Source organism: Pygoscelis adeliae, unplaced genomic scaffold, assembly GCF_000699105.1.
Source record: "Pygoscelis adeliae isolate BGI_AS28 unplaced genomic scaffold, ASM69910v1 Scaffold8, whole genome shotgun sequence".
Lineage (NCBI taxonomy): Eukaryota > Metazoa > Chordata > Aves > Sphenisciformes > Spheniscidae > Pygoscelis > Pygoscelis adeliae.
The window spans coordinates 1576737-1597933 of NW_008825260.1; the positions used below are offsets into that span (position 1 = coordinate 1576737).

The 21197-nt window shown below is 36.2% G+C and overlaps 2 protein-coding genes across 2 annotated transcripts in view; one reads left to right on the plus strand and one right to left on the minus strand.

The window, feature by feature from the left end:
- Positions 1 to 5794: 5794 nt before the first annotated feature.
- RAB5A (RAB5A, member RAS oncogene family) lies at positions 5795 to 17587 on the plus strand. The gene is made up of 5 exons (XM_009329511.1): positions 5795 to 6048; positions 9723 to 9874; positions 10860 to 10982; positions 12861 to 12954; positions 15964 to 17587. The coding sequence occupies exons 1-5, from the start codon at positions 5886 to 5888 to the stop codon at positions 16077 to 16079; spliced, it is 648 nt and encodes a 215-aa protein (XP_009327786.1). The 5' UTR covers positions 5795 to 5885; the 3' UTR covers positions 16080 to 17587.
- A 46-nt stretch (positions 17588 to 17633) lies between these two features.
- The window catches only part of PP2D1 (protein phosphatase 2C-like domain containing 1), a 5750-nt gene continuing 2186 nt past the window's right edge, over positions 17634 to 21197 (minus strand). The window contains exon 2 of the mRNA XM_009329510.1: positions 17634 to 18890. Coding sequence (XP_009327785.1) covers positions 17641 to 18890 — 1250 coding nt within the window. The 3' untranslated portion in view covers positions 17634 to 17640. The remainder of the gene's footprint in view (positions 18891 to 21197) is intronic.

Consider the following 21197-nt stretch of genomic DNA (forward strand, 5'->3'; position numbering starts at 1 on the left):
TGCGTGCGGGGTCTCCTGCAGTGAGTTATCGCTGTCTGGGTCCAGCTACAAGGGCAGGGTTGTTCCCTGCGAGTTGCTTGCGAGAGAGAGATGGAAGGGGAGGTTGGGTGATGGGTCCCTCGCTTTCCCTTTCATTTGCGGCTGGAGGAGGGACGGTGAATAAGGTGGGAAGTAAAATACTCGGGCAGCACGTCGCCATCTGGGGGATCACGACAGGCCTAGTATACTGGGTATGCTCTACATAAGACTTAATCGGAACTAGACATAAAGCTAGAGGATGGTGGAGGAACAAACCTATGCCCTCTTATGTTTTAGAGGAGAGCTGAATTGTTTAAGAACTATCAAAGTGTTCCAAGCGATAGGGCCATGAAAGGCTATTCTGTCAGCGTTTTTGATGACTTCCCCCGCCCCTTATGCCTCTTTCAGAGCCTGGGGATGGAAAAGAGGCTAATTAAGCAGCTGAAATTAATCAGCTTCTTCTACATAATGTTCAGACCAAGTAAAAAGTATGGCATCTTTGTTTTTTTCCAATTTGGTAGTGAGTTTTCAGAGTTGCAGGCAGGCTAGATTGCATGTATGTATTGTTATTTTGTAATGAGAAATGTCAGGAAAAAGGTAGATGTTGGCTGAAGTGGGGTGGCTAGAGACAATGACAGTACAGTCATCATTACTTACATTTCCTGTATGATAAACCAGTTTATCTGAAAGCAGTTGGTACTATACATCATTCACATGAGCTTATGAGATGGTTATTATCGTTAATTGGAAGGCTATGATTTTTTTGCAGTGACTATGTTGATTCACTTGTTTAACTTACTGTCTCGTTATGTTTCAATATAAACTGGCTTACATGTGACAAGCATTTTGGTAGTTGTATGTATCACTGTCTCGAACATTGCAGTAAGATGCCACACTAATTTTGCCAAACCTGGAAGGGAATAACAAAAAACTTGGTTAGTAGGAGTGCTTAATAAATAAGGTTTTTTAGATACTGCTTTTTAAAACATTAAGATAGTCCAGTATAAACAAATTTAAAGTAGGTAATGGTTGCAACCTCAGCATTGTGTGATCTGTCTTTGTTCATGAAATGTGAAAAAGTTTATTAGAAATTACTACAACAGTAAGTGTGTTCATGGTAAGAAACACTGTCATTTGCTCTGAAATATAAAAGTGGTGGAATGTTCCAGTTTTAAATTTATCGTGAATTTTTGTTGTGGTCTTTGTATTTGATAATGCACTTAATCACATTCATTGTAGGAACACTGTTAGCTGTCTTAATCTCTTTAGTAGGCTGGCTTTTGTCACTCGTGTTATTTTGATATTTCTGTATTGGCTTTCTTGTAGTTTAAAGTAGGCACTGATCTGAATGCTTACATCATTGTGAATTATGTCATTAAACTGTGAGCTTGTAGGTATTGTCTAGGACTGTTGGCATTTTGTACACACTCAAACATAATAAAATTTGTGTGGTGATCTGTTAAAATACTTACGACTTCTCTTTTGTAAATAAAATCATTAACAAAGACTATCTAGCAGCATATAAATTTCTCTTCTAGAGTGGTGAGAATACCCGGCATCTGGTAAATTACTTGGTAGGATTAACTAGAGTACTTTCCTAATAATATGCTCCAAACTTTGTTCTGGCATTTCAGCATGGAGCTGCTGTGCCTTTGGGGATATTCACAAGAAGAGTGAAAGTTCCTACTTATCAGAAGGACTCTATGTATTTGTAGTGCCCAAGACTGCAAAATGGGTGTTGCTTTTTTAATATATGATGAAGTTCTCACATTAAAGTCCATAAAAGTAAGAAAATCTCCCTCATTTCTATCCATATGAAACCATCCATCTAAAAAACTGTCATAGTATTTTCTTCAGCAGATTTTTATATAAATAATTCCCTTACATAACTTCCATACGTATCAATTTAAGAGCTTGGTTCAAGTCAAACAGTTGTGTACTTGCTTTTGTGTAGATGAATGAAGATGTCTTACTAAGGTTTTCTTTCTTCACATGTTCCAAACATTGATTACAAAGTTTGCCTAGCATACAAAAATGGGGGGTGGGGGTGTTCCTGGAAATTTTCACCAAAGCTAAGGGTAAAAAAATAGATATGGCTGCTGAGCCCTTGAAGTAAGTGTTCAGAATTGTCTTAAAAGTGATTTGTCAAAAACTACTTGAATTTGCAGTGTGTGTAGGGTACTGAATGTAGTATTCCTCTCTTGTGTGGTGCTTTTTTTACGGTTCTCAAGGTTAGTATTTTACAGATGACTTAAGGAACTGGAGAATGAATGTGACCTGAGGCTTGAGCATGCATGGGGTCTGTAGCATTGAAATCTACTTGTAAATCCTTGTGAGGCACTATGCTCAGCACACAAATGTGAAAAGAACAGGCCCAAAACATTCTGTAATGGCTATGTCAAACTGTAGTACTGCTTCCCTTCAGATTAAGACAATCTTTTCCTCATTTTTTGTGTTTGTATGCTGCCGTGTTGTGAACTTACTGAACAGTTTCAGTATCATCTGAAACTTCAAAAGATGATGACTTCCATATACACTTACAGAAGGTATTAGTGACTTTTTTGATATATCAAAATCATCTGGATGTGCTCTATCAGGTTTTCAGTCTTGCATTTTTTTTTATCCTGCTGAGCTGTTAAAAAGTGGGTGGTAGGACTGTAGTAGCTTTTATTATTAAGTTATTAGCTATAATGATGTGACTATTGAATGAATGATGTTTGCAGTATGTTTCTGGGACTTGATGGCCTTCGTCTCAGGTGGCATGATCTCTATCAGCTTGACAGCTGGTTATTTTTGTACATGGTATCTGAGTGTCTGTAATGGTTTCTGGTGAGGGGGAAGGGGTGTTGTAAGGGTGTAAACTTTGAGGTTCTCTGGTAACTACAGCTTTTGTAGATTGGGCATCTATAAAAATTGAATTAGGTATTTTTCTTGACAACCTGTTTCAGCTTTGGATTCTGAAGGAGTTTTGCAAGGCGTAGTAATTACTGTTTAGTAAGTGATACAAATCTGAATAACTAGAAGCTGTAAATGGCCAGTTGAAACAAATAGATGTTATGCAAGTTAAATCAGTCTTGCCTGTTTTTCTATCATACCTCCTTTTGCTCTCAATATGGGAACCAGCGAGCAAAAAAGTAGTCATAGCAAGTAACCAGTGTAGTGGGTTGATTTCCTCTCTGTGTGTCATCTAGAAGTCACTTGCTCCAAAGAGTACTAACTCGCATGGTCGTTGGATGTAGTCCTTATGTCTTTATTAATGCTGCAGAGTCTAGAAAAACATGGGATGAATTAAGAGTAAAAGGTTTTAAATTATTTCATGGTTATCCAAGCACACTAGAATGCTACAGCAAACAGATATATTTCATTTTAAAACAGAAGTAACTTAATTGTCTTCATTACTTTTCCAAAGGAGGAGATAAACAAATGGCTAACAGTATTCTGAGCTACCTATATTTTGGCTATGCCTTGCTGCTTTCTCTCTTGTAGTATAATTAAGGAGAGATTAACTGTTGTCACTGATCTATTTTTATCAAAATTGCTCCACAACTTCTGAAGTGTATTTCAGCAGCACATGGGGGGGGGGGGGGGGGAGAGTCTTGCCTGAGAACCAACACACCAGCTGTGCATGAATTGTTTTATGCTGTAAGGATGAAAGGTCTGGTATTTTTAAAATAACTGGATCCATTCCTGTATTCTAAAATATTCAACCAAAATTAATTTAATGAGTAAGAATTTCAGTATGTAATTATCATGGTACTTAATAATAATGGTGGTGAGATACACAAGGGCTTTTTTGCTTCATAGAAACATTCTTTCACTGTGGTACACTTTCACATGTTTGTAAGAACATATATCTAAAATTTGATATTAGATCATGTTGTGGAACTAAAATTAAAAAAACCCTCTTGATTTAAAGATAACATAATAGTCAAACAGGATACAAACTCAGGACAGACAGGGATGAATACAGGATTGGAATATCCTACCTGGAAAAAGCTAAATTACTTTGAGAGGTATGGGAAAAGGAGCAACCTGAGCAAATAGGAGTGTCTTTAAGATGTTGAAAATATTTTTTCCTAAGACCTATATTCAAGTTCTGTTTACAGGGAGAAATAAAATACCAGTTTTTCAACTGTTATGTTAGTGGATAAATAATGCTAAGATTTTTCTCATTTATTGCATGGATATTAGTTTTGTAGTATCTTAGTGGAGGATGGCGTTCTGCTAGAGTGCTAGAAGCACTTTCCAGAAAAGAAGATTCTTCAGGACTTGTGTTGAGTTTACAAAAGGGAGAGTTAGGAAGGAGAATGAAGGCTTAGTATCTGAGCTGGATATGTAGCAAACTGGAATGCTCAAGTGCCTGATAAATGGGCTAAGTGGCTTGAAATGGGAAGATGGCTAAAGACTACTGCTTGGTTTAAAATGTAGTTGCTTTACCATAAGGAAGAAAGAGCAGGAAGTCATTTGAAAGTAGTAGGTTTGCTTACCTTTTTGCAACATATGTATTAAAGCCATTTTCTGCATTAGGAGAATGTGCTCTAAACTAACTTGCTTGCATCCTAGATGCTAGAAAAGCCGTGTCCCCACAGTGTGCACAATTCAAGTAAATAATCAACTGGAACAGGAAGAAGTTACAGGCTGGTGGTTTTTTTTTGGGGGGTGGTGGTGGTGTGTTGGTTTGTTGGGGGTTTTTTAGCAGAAATACAGAAGCAGATGTTTCTCTCACTGAGAGCTGAGTCACCATCACTTAGGTATATTTCCTGTGGCTTCACTTGGAATTTTGTTTTGGGAACTGGGAGGAAAGAAAATACAGAAAATCATTATGCCAGTCTTTCATACAGCAGTGCCTACCTGTAAAAAGATTTAATCTCTACTGTTAAGTGTGTAAAAGCATAAATCTTAGGCTCAGAAGTGATACCAGCAGAGGCTTAAGGCTTCCCTGTCCATATGAATAAATATTGTATTATTTTTTAAGGAGTTTGAAAGAAGAGTAGGTAGACTAAGCCATACACTGTTCATACTTGTTCTTAACAAAGATCTCTGTGAATATTGATCTGTTAGGGCATGTGTTAGTATTGGAAATAGCAATTTATCATATGATAGTTCTTTGGTGGCTTGCACAAAGTGATCTGGAATTCTTACTGGTCAAGGCAATCCATTTTTCTACATATGGAAGCTTTGTATTCTTACCTTCTCTAGTTAACAATTGTACTTTGAGAAACATTAATGATTTTTATGTCAAGATCTTCTGTACTTTTAAGGAAATTGCATTTGATACATGTGATAGAAGTGAATTGATGAAGTATACTTGCAAAGAACTTGATGTGGTGATTGAGTTTTCCCAATTTGCTCAATTTTTTAGCATCCTTTAGTGGTGCTGACTTTGGAATATTGCTTAGCAGTAGCAAAATTATGGAAAAAAATTATTTCTTGTCATTTGATATTTTACGAATAATGTGAAAGTCTGACTGTTGTGTTATACTTCAATCTTGATATGTTAAGAAATAATAGGCTGAAGTCTTGCAAGAAGAAGCATAATTAGATTTTAATGTCCTAATTTGAAGCTTTAATGGGAGGACTAGGTATTGAAGAAAATTGGTTCATTTGTCATAGATTTTGTCTATAGTTGACATCTTGACAGCAATGGTAGCTGTACTCTGGACTGTTGACTTTGGTAAATATTAGGACAAGTTATATGTAATCCATGTTGCATTAGTGAATTAGATTTTTCTTACTTGGTTTATGAATCTAATACCACCCACTGTCTTTTCATAAACAGGTTGTTACTGGCAGAAGCATCACTGAGATCTGAATCCTGGAACTTGCTTTCAGGAGCTTGAAACAAAGGACTTCTTTCTAATTTGGGCATGGCTAATCGAGGCGCAACAAGACCCAATGGGCCAAATGCTGGAAATAAAATTTGCCAGTTCAAACTAGTACTTTTAGGAGAGTCTGCAGTTGGCAAATCAAGTTTGGTGCTTCGTTTTGTAAAAGGACAGTTTCATGAGTTTCAAGAAAGTACAATTGGAGGTAAGAAAATTATCCTGTTAATTTGTTTCACATTGAGTTTATATTGTCCTTGCCCTTTACAACCTTGAATGTAATGGCACTTTTAGAATGGGTCATTGACAGCAAGGATCAAAGCTGAGCCCTATGTCTCTAACTGAGAACCATAACTTCCTAAGCTAAAAGTTGTAGTTGGCACAAGGTTGTAGCAAACATCCATGTCAAGTGGAGAAAGCAAATGTGTGCTTGAACTGCATAGTTTTGAAAACTGGGCTTGATGTTACATTTTATGGGTGGATGTGTGGCTGTTTTAATTGTGCTGTGTGCTTAATGCATGAAATAACTGCTTAATAAGAATTAAGAACTTAGTTTCTATGAAAACAAAGTGCTGCATCTTCCAGAAAGGTTGTGTTGTCATTTATGCATCCTGGCTTTGCTTTTGATTTGGGAGAACTTGCTACATTTCTGGATATACCTTTCTTTGTTAGTAATCACAGAATTCAATGTGCTGTTTTTACATTTTGTGACTTCAGATAAAACAGGTGCTGGCTACTAGAATTAAAAAAAAAAAAATCTGTTTAACTGTGAACAGATTTTATCCCACCCCCCCAGCAGATTTCTTGTTATATTGTATGGTGAAGTTGTTTGTGCTTTGAGCTGTATTCCTCCTTGGAGAAGTTTAAACTTATCCTAAAACTACCTAACGGCATACAGACTTAAATAAAATATGGATTTTATGGATTGATAAATACTCTCCCTGTTGCTGCTTGCATGAATCAGTCTGTTTCATTGTAATATTTATGTGAAGCCCTTTCAGTGGTCTGTATCTGTGTCTTTACACTTGAACAGTTGTTGAAATGTAAAAAATCTACAAAGCTTGCAATGAAATTCAGCTTGTATTTATTTTTGTATCTTTTTTTTTACCCTATTTCTAGCTGTTACATGTATTTTGTATATCTGTCAGCATAAATGGAGACCCACTTTTTTTTCCTCCGTTAGCAATCTTACTAGCGCTCACTTCTGGCTTTGTGCATTTTCTAATGGCTTTAGGATAAGTGTTAGTGTGAAAGGTTTCTGTATTATCTCATACAGCTATGTGGTAATATGGAGAGCATTCTCAAAGATCTATAGTGAATTAACTTCTCAATATCAATGTGCTTTTTAGTTAAAAAAAACACTGTTAAAATTAAGTGAAATTCATTGTTCAATTTCAACGATCTCCAATTCATTTAACCTGCTTTTTATTTTTTCTTGTTTTAGTGTCTGGGTAGAACTAGGGATAACCCAAACCCTGTTACACTGTTTAAAATCTGTACAAAAGTTAAATGCGAGCTCAAGTTCAAGTTCAGATATATAGAGTTTAGTGTAATCTCTGTATTAACTTGTGCCTCTTCTATATAAAATAGAAACAAGGAAATGCCATATAATACAGCTGAGACATATTAAATGTAGCAATGTTGGGATTCCGAAAAAGTTTTCTATAGAGAAAGCTGTCTAACTCTGTAGCTTGTAGTTGCCTAAGGCGTAATTTTCTTTGTATACAGAAGGGCCTTTTAACAAAGAGAGGCTTATGTGCATTGTGAATCTGAATAAAAACATCTGAAAGAGTGCAGTTAAAGGCAGACATGTTGGATTGTGGTGGTGTGTTTGGTAACTAGACTTTGCCACTTCAGACTAGTGTAGCAATGCCTGTTAGTGGCTTAAGACAAAAGTATGGCTGTTAAGGATGATAGGCTTTCAGATAATTAACACAGCTGTTTAATTGTCAATTTACTTGCAAGATCTTGCAAGAAGAAAGTTACCTTGTTTGCAGAAATTAACTAGCATTTTATGGCGGTTGAAATGTTCCTTTCAACAAAAAACAAGAGGATGTCATAGAATAAAACCTTTGCTATAATTCTCTTCCTGAGTACATCACTTCATTTATGGAGCGCAGGTACATTCTTCTGTTGAAGAGAATGTCTGTAAGAACTTCAAATTTCACTTGTTTAACATCTTGTTTCTGCCTTGGAGAAATACAATATTGAGCTGGTTCTGATGAGGAAGCCCTTAGTCTGATGCAGGATGTATGTTTTTTTATCTTTATTTTGGTTCTGGGCTGCTTAGGGAACTACCAAGAGGAGCCTGTTTTACCAGTGCTTGGATATTTAGCATTTAGAGATTTAACATTGGAACATCAAAGCCTTTACCTTCTCCAACCTGCCTGCTCATCTGTGATGGATGCTAATACCCCTGAAGCAGGAACACTTGACCACTTAACTAGTCAGCTTCTGTATGGTAGTTACAGTGTCCTTTATGAAGCAAGATTGACTTGCTTTTGGTTTGCTGTAATGAGTTGAAAGTTGCAGCAGTTTTGGAATGATTCATAGGCTATGATGTCTTGGAGTATATGGGACAGGGTAACATCGCAGGTATGCGAGGGTTATGGGTCAGTGCCTCTTCTGACACTTGATTTAAATCGGCCACAATCTGTCAGTATGCTTAGTGATGGGAGTCCCCAGTTCAGCCAAGTAGGGGGCTGCTTTTAGCATTTCATCAAGCAGAAAGTCTTAAAATTTTTTTTGTTGTTGTTTATTTGTGGAAGCAGCAAGGGCAAGCCAGTCCACAGTATTCCACTAAATATCTGTCACAACTGGAAAAACAACTCCAAGCATTTATGCTGGATTGCTCAAACTTTCATCTAAATTCTTGGAATTGTTGCACTTTCTGCTGTGTATGTAGTGTAACTGACAATGTGACTATAAAGCAGGTAATCAAGACAGCTTGTCAGACCACTGTAATAGTTGTGTGCTTTTTTTAAACTTCAAAAGCTAAGGTAGAACAGATGGCTGAGTTAAAACTCAAAGGGTTAAGACAACCCAGTAGAAGGAAATCTGGCTTTTCAGTGATTTTTTCCCCCAAGATAGTATTGAAATTCTAGCTTAGTTTTGTAATATGGGTTTCTATATTGTGTGGGTACTCACCTCCGTATTTCTAATATGTACCTTAATCTGAATGGAAAAATCTTTACTAGGAGTAACTGTTTGAAGACTTGGAATAAGTTACATACTGTTTTTTGTAATTCAAAGATCGTTATTTATGGTAATGCATTCAGCTGTAGTGGTAACGGATGCAAGTTTCCCTGAAACGGCAGGCTGTCAAAATTATACTGAAATTAATTCTTGATCACTTGCAAAGTCAAAAATATGGCTGCTTTATGAACAAGAACTTTTGAGAAGTGATTCTTTCTTCCATACCCATTAGCTAAGGTAGAGTTGTCAGAAGCTGAAAATCAAGGCTTTAAGATACTATTCAAGTAATGTAAATGTGTAGAACTGTAAATATCTGACCTGTTGGATTATAGCATGATGGGATGCTGTTACTGGTACTCTGTATAGTCTGTTGAAGCAGGATGAAATATATCTAGAAGACTTAAGGCTTGTGGTTATTCAGTTTCACTATTACAAAAAAAAGGGAATTCTTTCCAATTATTGCTTTCTTATGTCTTTAACTTGAGGAAAGACTGGTTGTTTAAATAACTGTTCTGTGTTCATCAGAGTTACTGTCTATCAGTTAATGTTTGCTTCAAGCCTTCTATATTTTAATAATAGGCTTGAATTGTTTAAGGAAATCATATTTGCATCTCTGTGAATGTAATTTTGTATGAATATAGAGATATAAGCAGACTTCTGGTTTCAGCACCTCTATCTCTTTTGTAGCTGCTTTTCTAACCCAGACTGTATGTCTTGACGATACAACGGTAAAATTTGAAATTTGGGATACAGCTGGGCAAGAGCGGTACCACAGTTTAGCACCCATGTACTACAGAGGAGCACAAGCAGCTATAGTGGTATACGACATTACAAATGAGGTAAGTACTGTACTAGGGAGGCACAAGGGGGATTTGGAAGTTAGCACTCTTGCATCGATCTTTTCTTTAATTTTTCTCACTGACTCGAGTGAATCAACTCATCATTTCATAGAATCACAGACTGGTTTGGGTTGGAAGGGACCTTTAAAGGTCATCTAGGCCAACCCCCCTGCCATGGGCAGGGACATCTTTTACTAGATCAGGTTGCTCATTTCATGTTGGACTATGTAATGTTAAATAGTGTCTGTAAACTTTTCTTGCCAAAAAGACCATTTCTAGGGTTTTTTATTGTAGTAAAAAAAAGATAAAGCAAATTCTGTTGTAAAAGTATTTCAAACCCACCTTTAGATCAGTTCACCAGAATTGAGCTGTTACTCTCACCACATTGCTGGTGGCAGTTTATTTCTGATAGTGAAAGACATTATTTTAATATTGTATTATTGCAAATTACGGGTAAGGATTGGAAAGGTAACACAAGCCATTGAGACCAAAACCTAAGGTTATTTGATTTCTTTTTATTTGAACTTAGATCAGATAAGCTGCACTTGTTTTTGGTAAAATGAGACTTAAAAACCAAAATCCTCAAAAAACTCCAGAAACCCTGTACTATAATAAACAGTGCTTAGTAATTAGAAAGTGTTTTGAGACCCTTTTGATATAGCTGTTCATAAACTTGATTCTTCTAGAGGAGAAATTAAAATTCCTATTTTCTTTCTTAACCACTTCTCTTTCCTTACTCGGTCTACATAAAGATCTTCCTATCTTTACTTACTTTTTCAGCATTATCCCAGCTAAGCACTTTTGAGAACTAAGGTAGGAATGTTTCATTTTAAAAGCTCAGTTGGCAAGTTGGAGTGTGCCTTTGGACAAAGGTAGCAGCCTTGTGTTGGCCTTTTGCTTGAAGTATAGATAACAGAGATTGAGATAATAGGTGAGTACAAAAGGATGATAAAACTCAGTTGCATCATTTTGCGATCATTAACAGGAGTCCTTTGCCAGAGCGAAAAATTGGGTCAAAGAACTTCAGCGACAAGCAAGTCCTAACATTGTAATAGCTTTAGCAGGAAACAAAGCTGATCTAGCTAACAAGAGAGCTGTGGATTTCCAGGTATGTACATAACTTCTGTTTATAGAAGTAGCATTTTGTTGGAATAGAAAGTAAATAAGCCTATGAGGAGCTTGTATGCATAGCCTAGTTAGTTGTTATAGAGGTCATGCTGTTAAATATAAATGTCAACTGAGACTAGTTAAATTATACATGCTACTGAAAAATCTATTTCTGTACAAGCGATATGTAGCAATAGACTTTTTTGAATAATTAAGTTTGACTTTGAGGGGTAACTAATTTATTTGCATATCTTTAAGGCTAATTGAATTTCTGTTCTTTGATGTGACATCTCCCTGTCTTCTACCCAAAATTACCAGTAACTAGAGTTTCAATGGATGAGACAGCAGTAACTCTCAGTGCAAACCATTCTCTCTGACTTGTCAGCAGGAGAATTTTGATTATCGCATGATACAAAGCTGATTGATTGTGCTTAACTTGCTTAGGCTATACTGTTGAAGCAGTGTTCAAGTTTTAGTTGTGCTTTTCATGGCATTCTTTTTGGTTTAGTGGGTATATCTGTGCTCTCACTGCTATATTTTATCTTCTAGAAAGTTTAACCAAGTCATCAGAAAATAGCTTCCAAAGCAAATAAAACTTACTGCAGGTGGTTCTGGTCCATTCATGATTGATTGAATTTGAATTAAGATCGTATTTATTAGTCATTAATTCTCTTACCGTTTTAATCTGTAGTTGGTGTCACTGTGTGAGATACTGCTGTGTATAGCAATGAATCCTTTTGTAACTATAGGAGTTGGACTATGAAGGTTAGCAGTGTGTTAGATATTTTTCTGCCAGAATTCAACAACTTGGTTTTCTAATTTTATACTTACATGTCAATTGTAACATAAAGCTGTGTGACAGAAGACCTTTGTGTTTTGTGAAAAATTGTGGTATTTAACAAAAATTTCATACACGTGTGCAGTCAAAAACTTAATCAAATTTAATTACCAAAGCAGAACTACCTTTACTATTTTTTGTACAATTACATTCTTAATATTTTTCAGATGTTCGTTTTTTTTTGTTAATGTGGATTTATGGGCTCCTTGCAGGCTTGACAATCCTTTCTCATTGCAAAGCACACTTTAGATTTCTAGGTGTTGGTTAATGTGTTATTTCAGATATAATTACTAGATAGATCTTAGCCGATGCCACTTAAACGAATAGAGAATGCTGTAGATCTTTTTGTCATCATAGGCATTCTGTAGTTTGGCTTTTTGCAGATTTCCTATTGAATGCAAAGGCAGTTACATAGTCACAAGAACCTGGGGATTCTCAGCTGAATTGACTAACAGGAAGTGGCAAAAATAGGAAACTTTTTATAAAACAGTGTATTTCAGATTGAAATTCAGACTGAAAAGGGAGATAACGTGGCAAGATATTTAATACCGCTTATTTGCTTTGTAATTGTGAATTTCTATCAGGATAATGAAACTGTTCTGATCCATCTGCCTCAATAGTTGAACGATTCAAGATAGTTCACAAACTACTTTCTTTCCGGGGTAATAATAGACTTTCTGACATTTTATGGCACTTCTTGGAGCTTATTCATTCTTGCTATCACAGCTAGTGTTCTGGATCAGGGTTGTCTTTTTAATAAATATTTTTATTGATTATTTAGTTTTGCCTGAGATTTTTCCATCTGGGTATTTTTAAGATGAGTAAGGATTTGTAAGATTGCATTTCTAAATGTTTAGCTGCTTGAAGTAGTTGTTAAGTTCTTCATAGTTGATGAATAACACATTATCACATGAGTGTTTCAACAAACTTTCTTTCAAAATGGTATAGAAATTGTTCCCTAGTGGCAATAAAAGTACAATGTGTAATGATTGTGTGATTTTTTTTTTTAATTAAGTAATGCATTCTTATTTTAACTTTCAGGAAGCACAGGCTTATGCAGATGACAACAGCTTATTGTTCATGGAGACGTCTGCCAAAACATCTATGAACGTAAATGAAATATTCATGGCAATTGGTAAGTTTATGAACAAATTGAGAATTTAAGGGAATTATTTTCATGAGATTCATACCATCACAATCTTCCTAACCCAAGATCTCTGTTTTTCACCTAAATTATTTCTGGCACTGAAGTTTCCTTAGGCCCTTTCAGATCTTTTTTGATGTTCAGAAGTCAGATAAACTTGCTTGAAGCACAGTTGCACAGGTATTCTGTCAAGCACCAAAACACTTGGATTAACTTGGAATAGCTAAGATAGGTTACTTTTGAATCCTGTCGGCAAGTTCCGTGTACCTGTTTTGATTCCATGATGAAAACTTGTACTACTTCAAGTTCAAGCAAAATTAAGCTTTAGTTGTTATATAGAAAAAAACACCTTTCCCATGGTATAAGTAAGCATAAAAAGCTTTACATAGCTTTTCTTAATTGTAAGATGTACTTGGCATTTGTTAATCAAACTAGTGTAAGAATGTAGGTGAAAGTGTATAAATGTGTGCCTTTTGATGGTATGTTGTTTGCAGCAGATTGCACACTGCCTTGGATAGGTGCAAAACCTGGAATAATGTACCTTTTAGGAGACAGTGTTAACGGAAGCTGGAAACATTTCAAAACGGGAGAATGATAATGGACTTGCTTAAAAAAGTCAAGTATTAATTTTAGTCTAAACAAAATATTTGCTAAATATGCTTTTCTGTTAAAATTTTGTTTGAATTCCCAATGCAGCTATCTGAAATCCAAAAACTGTGCCAAAGATGACAATGTGTGCTTAAATTCAATGTCCAAGTATAAGTAAAGGACACTTCATGTGAAAAGTAAATTTACTAATATATTTTTAGCCCTAACATAATCTTAGAGATTTCTGTAAAGATGCTAACATTTAACAGTAAATATGAATTACGAAGAAATTTTGTGAATTCCGTTGATAGACACAAAATTGTATTTAATTGTTAATAAAATTCTGAAAGTGGAAGAAAAAGAAAGCATGCGTTTTTAGATTGGTCACCAACCTATTCAGTAATAACCTTAATCACAGTAGTGGCTCTGCTACTGGGAAATAGTAATGCATAGTGTCAAATAACCTTATTATATGTTTTGTGTTTTCCACTACAGTGACCTCTCTATCCCACTTCTTTTTGTGAAAAACAGCATTGCTATAAAAATTAAATGTTTCTAAAGAGCTCTTATGTTCTGCTTTCCAAGACAGTAAAGCAGAAGGTAATTTGTAGTGTGGTTCAAACTTCAGTAGATGCAAATTAAATTATCACTATAGCAACACTTTATAACAAGTACTTGCTTCATATTAACTATAAATACTTGGAGGGAAAAAAGTACATAACTATGAGTGGAAAGTATATTTTTCTTATAAATGCTCGAAATAGGCCTGCATTTAATGATACAGAAATGCTCAATTACACTGTTCTGGTGAAATTTTAAAATTAATTTGTTTAAAGGTGCAGTTTGCATCTTGTTTTTTTTAAAAAAAAAAAAACTTTAATCCCCAAAATCTGATAATTTTTTTGGTAATTTGTTATATCAACAGTAATTCTTACCTCTCCATGTTTTAATGAAGTATACAAAGTAAATTTGAGAAAACAATGCCCAATTAGTACCTGGGTATTTTGTCTGCAAGGTTGGTTGTCCATGTGAGTATTCTTTCACATCGATGGGTGAAATTCAGCTTTGTCAGTGCATCAGAACAAGATCTCTGCAGCAATGGACCCTGAAAGGAAATCTTGACGAGGATATAAGTTTTGTATGGAATTTGGAATGGCCTTTTGCCCAACATGGATGCAGTTCTTAGGACAATGTGTAAATACGATCTTCAAAAATGGGAGAAAATGAAAAATGAGAACATGGACAGAATTGAGGGATGCAAGCTACAGCTGCGTGTAAATTGACTGCTTTAGAGCTCATTCAGAACTTCCAGTTAAAAAAATTCACCTTAAATTATAGTTCTAGAATGTATCTAGAATCCAAAATGGCAGTGCTCTGAAGGCATTTTTCTACTGGTGCTTTGTCCCTTTGTACTGTCTCGGCAGCTTAGTACCGAACTCTTGGGTTCTGTCACAGAATCATAGAACAGCCCGAGTTGGAAGGGACCTTAAAAGACCATCTGGTCCAACCTTTTGTGGGAAAGGGAGCCTGGATGAGATTGCCTAGCGCCCTGAGATTATCTAGCACCACAACACATCTTGTTGATGTGTACTCTGCTGGTTTTCTGGCTGTTATACTTGCATTTCATTCCTTTTAGGAAAAGTTGTTCTTTAAAAAGCTGGCCAAAGTAATTACTTTGGAGCCGAAGCATGCAGCCAAACTGTAGAACAGGGGTGGTGGTTGGGTCTTGGTAACGTGGGCAAGACAGCCCCACAGAAGTCCTTTTATGTGGAACTTAGCTTTCTCTCCATCAGAACATTCCTAGGAGGAGTTACTGCTCAGAATAACATTTGTCACCCTGATTTTTAATGTCAGGACTGAGGAGATAACCTGGAGCTTAGAAGGAAAACAGAGAAATTGTCACAGTCAGTTGACTCATAAGAGCTGGAGAGAAGAGACAGCTTGAAAAAAAAAGAGGAGAGACTTGATCTAGTGCTGAGGGCCGTTTTATATGTTGTATGCAAATACTTACTCTGGCTAGATAGCTGGGCAATAGTTTGACCCATTTCTGTGTTTTGTGCCTTTTCATTCTTTCTGTATCTTTTAGCACTAACATCCTGATCTTAAAGCCTGTTCTGTGTAGGTGGGTTCCCCCAAGAGCCATCATTTACTGGCATAGCATACCTGTGCAGATACATTTTACTGTTCAAGTTACTAATGCATTTCACTCTTGAAAATCATAGATGATGTTAATGATTAAGAAGTTAAGTGTCTTAACTTCTTTTATTACCAATGCACTGAATCAAATCAGATTTTACAGTGATTATATTGATAAGCTTATAGAGTAGTTAAAGTATTGACTGTTTGTGTACTCAGGTGATTTAATCTTAATACAGTCTCAGTTTTGACTCTTATTTCTTGTTGATTTTATAGCAAAAAAATTGCCCAAGAATGAACCACAGAATGCAGGAGCCAGCTCTGCTAGAGGAAGAGGAGTAGACCTTACTGAACCCACGCAACCACCCAAAAGTCAATGTTGTAGTAACTAAAACATCAGTTGCTTTAAACTGTTCTGAATATTCTTCTGCTTCCTAACTGTTAATAACCATGGAATTGGAGTGCTTAACCTGGCCCAGTACACCTTCCAAACAGCGAAGAGACTTACAATAATAGTCAAGTTCATGATACAGAGTTTTCTTTTGACCTAAAATTTTAACATGCATGTATCCACCACTGGCTGTAATGTTTCAGCAGTAGAGGAGAGATGGAAGCGGAATAAACTTCCTTCAGTTGAAAGGTTTTAAAAATCACTTACCATTAGGGGTGTAAAAGAACTACTTTTCGTGGACCTAATTGGCCAGTTCCTGTAGCCTCAATACTGATCACTGTTATAATAAATAGAATTGGGACTTCTCATAATTTTCAATTGTGCTTTAAAACCTTTTTAGAAACAGGGTCTAAAAATTACTTAAACTCATTCACAGTATTGATGCAACCAGTTGTTTCTGCAGGTATCTACTGTTTAGTTATACATTCCATAGTTTAATAATTTAATTACAAATAATACTTGCATTAACAATTTTAAGAACCCTATGCTTGCAGGAAAGTGGAGTTTTAGTTGGTACACTGTATGTAAATTATATCAGCCCGGTTAGTTATCTAAAGGAATTAGTGATAAATCAAGCTTAACTTCATTTCTAATCTGTTCAGAGGGTACAGACCAGTAAATTCAACTTTATGACTTAGGATTTTTTTTTTCCCTCTACAAACTGTAAGAGCTCTTCAAGTAAAATCACAACAAACTCGGTGTCTGTAACTTCTTTCTTGTTTTTGATCATTGCTGGCCATTACAGTTTGTTTTTCCCCTAAGGAAAAAAATAGTGCACTAACGATTATGTACATCCAACTTGATTTTAAATTTGGATATTAATGTACTGTAAATAGGTACTCTGCATTGTAGTCTACATTTGTTTAATACTTTCTGTAATATTTAAGAGTTGCTTAAAGGTATACAGAATGTACAGTTACTTAAAGCTAACTTTTTTCCTCTCTAATCAAAGGGGGTTCGAAGTTCTTCCTTTATGGCTAGAACAGTAATAAATGATGCTCCTGTATCTGTAACATAAGTATTGCTGTCTGTCAGTAATGAACTTTGCAACTTTGTTTTCCAAAGTACGTTTTATTTTGATCTGTCCAGTATATTGCACTAATTCTTTTAGTTATTTTCATTATATGAAATCTACCAAGTGTGTCAGAAGAGATGAATTAGTCTATTTAAATGTTGAACTGATAGCAGAAACTTACTTGTGCAAATTTTAAATTTGCAGTAATCTGGGTCTAGCAAGGAAAATGACAGTTCACCAGTGTTTAGTTTTATATTGAGGTGCTCAGGTTTGAATAAAGTGGTTTAAAAGAAAAAGAAAGATTTTTGATTACTGTTTCTTACTGAGAGTTTCAGAAGGTTTTATTGCATTTGCAGAGTTCCAGACAAGATGTCTGATTTACTATATGGGTCAGCATTGAAGATGATTACAAGTAAATTCATGACACAGCTAAATATAAGCTTGTACTATATGTACCGTGGCACTCCAGTTATCCTAGGATAAATTTTTAAATATTAAGGTAATTTGGTATCTTATTGCATCCATTTAGAAGTACAATCAAAATAGTAATATCTCTTGAACCTGCAGCTAATGCAGTCTTTACCAGCTGTTCGCTAACGTAGCTTGCTGCGTTGTCGTAGAGTGTCTCAGCCGTGACTCTGCCTCTTCCTGCAGTTTGTGATTTGCAATTGGACGGGTACATTTTTGTGTCCTCTTCAAACTGTGGTAGTGGTTTAGAACCCACTGGTGATACAGTCTTTAGCAGTTCTTGACCAGCATAACTGGCAAGTTTGTCACAAAATATCTTGGAGTCTATTTTTTCTGCAACTTGTAGACCTGAGTCATAATTAGATAGGCAAGCTTTTGTATCTTTTGTGAGCTGTTTCATGTCTTTAGACCCTATTGCCAGTACATTCTCCGGCAGCTGTTTATGGGTGCAACTTGGACCTCTCTCACAGAAAGTGTCAGTGTCTGTTTCTTCTTGCACTGCAGTCTGTGACTGTGGCTGAAAACTGTTACATAGATAAACTTTTCTGTCCTGAAACTGTTTCAGTTCTTCAGAGCTACCTTTTGTGCTAGAGTCAGAATCTCTTATTTCTCTGTTCTGTGAATTTACTTCATTGTTACTGAAAACAGACAGTTCTGGATCAGCTTGATTTTTGTGGTCATCAGTTTCCTTAGGAACTCCATCTTCACTTTGCAAATAGTTCCTCCTAGAACATTTTGGCTTATTTTGTTTCAGGTTGCCTTTTGAGTCAGTGAGAAAAATGTCCGTATTGGAATACAGTGTCTCTATTCCATTTTGCAGACCTTTAATAGCCTTTGAGTCATTTAAGTTGTCTTCAGTGAGGGGCATCAAATACTGACACACATATGGAGAAGTTCCGTTTTGTTGAACACTTTCATACATTCTCAAATAACGAGTGAATGTTGTTAAAGTTAATGCAAGTACTTCATTGTAATCCAAAACCTCCCAAAGCCCATTAGAAGCTAAAATAAGAAACTGACAAGTATCATCAATAGGGACAGATACAGTATGAGGTACAGGTATAACAGATCTTTTCAGTACTGGATCTCCGTGATGTCCAAGACCCCTTGTAGTTCTCAGGTACCCCTCTACTAATCCGTCTGGTTCATTAATGCTGATGTTTCCACCATTCTGAAGTATGCGTTCTCTCTCGCTTACGTTAGAAGTGCTGTGCTCTTTTGAGAGGCAGTGACTCTTTCCATTTTTACATAAGACTGCATGTGCATTACCTAAAATTGAAATAAGATATTTGCATTATAGCATACTGATTTTTTTTTTAAGATACTGCTGTTACATTAAGAGTTAGCCTTTCGTGAAGGACTGGGGAAAAAAACTGAGGTCATAGTTCAATTATCTACTGCCACAGGCAACAATATGTCCATCAATGAGTCTGGTTCTATTTTGCATGAAAGTTTTTTAGGTTTTTTTTTTTTCCCCTCCCATTATTCAGAAGACTATTCCAGAACCTTATTTTTCTGTATGCAACTAAACTCTTATGAGGAGTCTTAAGCAACATTTCATTCAGCTTAAAGTGCAGTCTGAAATGTTGCACCTTGACTGTTTTTTAAGCAAGAGTGCATATTTTTCTCAAATACTCTTTTTTTTTTTCCCTAGGAGAGTGTGTGCTTTCAAAATATTATGGCTGAATGAACTCATCAAGCAGTTTCAGGTTCAGACTATTTTTAGCAGTATAAAATTTCTAGTACCTGAAAATAATTTGGACATCATGTAGAATTTACAGTTTACTAACATGATGCCTTAAATCTCTTCCTTGGTTAAGGGACCCAAGGGAGTAAGAGTTCTCACAGTCATCCCGAGAAGTCGAGGACTAACTTCTTCCCTTTAGCGAGAATAGGTACTTTACCTTTCCCTCAACACTTTTGAAATCTGCAGGGTGAGAATGAAAAGTGTTAGAAATTGCAGCGCTGCAGGTGACTAGTCTTGTCAGACTTGAATGCAGAGTGTAAAGGAAAGCAGCTCTGAAACAAAGTGATGTATTTGAGATCCTCTATGGCTACGCTGGGAGAAGACCATTTTTTGTGTTAGGGGAGGTGATCGGTCTGTTCCCGTGTGTTGGCATGAGGGCAAAAGTGATGTATTGCAGAAGGAACTTGAGTGGGATGGTAGCTTTCCAGACACTAAGGTGGCTGCAGGGTGTTCATTTATATTGTGATTTTAATATCATCTGGCTAGACTAGGGCACAGATCTCTGAGAAGTGTTTATAAGTAGGCACTGCTTACACAGTAGTTGTATTTCTTGGGCAGTATCAGCATTGTCTCGTGTAGGAGACGGCTAAGCGTAGTCTGTGTGAAGGCAGATTTCTCTAGAAGGTGATTCAGAATATCAAACTGAAAGACACACCTTTTTTATGGGTTATAGAATGTAGATGCCTTAAGTTATGCTGTGTGAATGTTTCCTTGTGCTTGCTCCCTCCTCCTTCCTCTGATTTCCATGGAGAGCTAGAATATTGTCTAAAATTTCCTTTGAACCCTCTGAGTAAGACCACCAGGTGTAAGCCTAACAAAGGCTGTAATATAACCCATATGAAACAATTTAACTGCAAGAAAGAGTAAAATCTAGTCGCTTTTGGATGCAAGTCTCTTGTCTGCAAACCAGAGACAGGGCAGAAGAATTGCCAAAAACTAACTGACCTATCAATGTGGGACTAAATGAAGAAGACAAAGCTGGCCAATGCCACCATCTCCTGCTCCGCATATCTGACCATCCTCTTCAGTTGCTTACCTGGTGTGAAGGAACATGTCTATACTTCTGTAAGAACACATTCCTGGGAGGAAAATGAAGCTTGATGTCATGCAAATCTTTTTCTTTGATGTGATATATTTGGTGGAAAATTAAGTGTATTAGATTAAATAAATGTGTATTTAGCAGTGGTTCAAAAATGTGGACTTTAATCATAAAAGGCTTAAAGTATCTCTCATTAGCAGAGCTTGAGTTTACAGTATCTTTAATTGCAGCCACCATAAAACCTTAACTGAGAGGGAAGGATGGAGGCAGGTAACTAGAACCAGAAGACTTAGGTTGGGTGAATGCTCTACCAAATTTTCTTACCTTCATCTTACCTCTCAAGCTCATTGTAATAAAAATGGGTTTCTTCCCCAATAAGGTGAAAACAAATGCATCTGAAAACATTACAACCTTTTATGTGAGTTAATACTCTTTTCCATTAAAGGTGTGACTGCATCTCCTGCAAGACTATCTGAGCTAGTGCTAAGGTACCGGTTTTGATACCTGTAACAGTAAAGTTCGGGTAGCTGCAAAAATGCTTGTTTGAGGCAGAGAAAGTATGGCTATAGCAACAAGCGTTGGGAGGATGGAGGAGAGGGGACAGACCACAGTTACTTCATTCAGTGTCAGTGCATGCTCAGGTTGGTTTATAATGTTCCTCAGACTGGCAGAGGATTGCATATTATTGTTACGCAAAAATATTCTTTTTTTTTTAAAATCTGGCATCAGTTTTTTCCAGATGTGGAATATGATAATTTTTTTTGCCTCTTGAAAAAAAATGAAGTCTCTT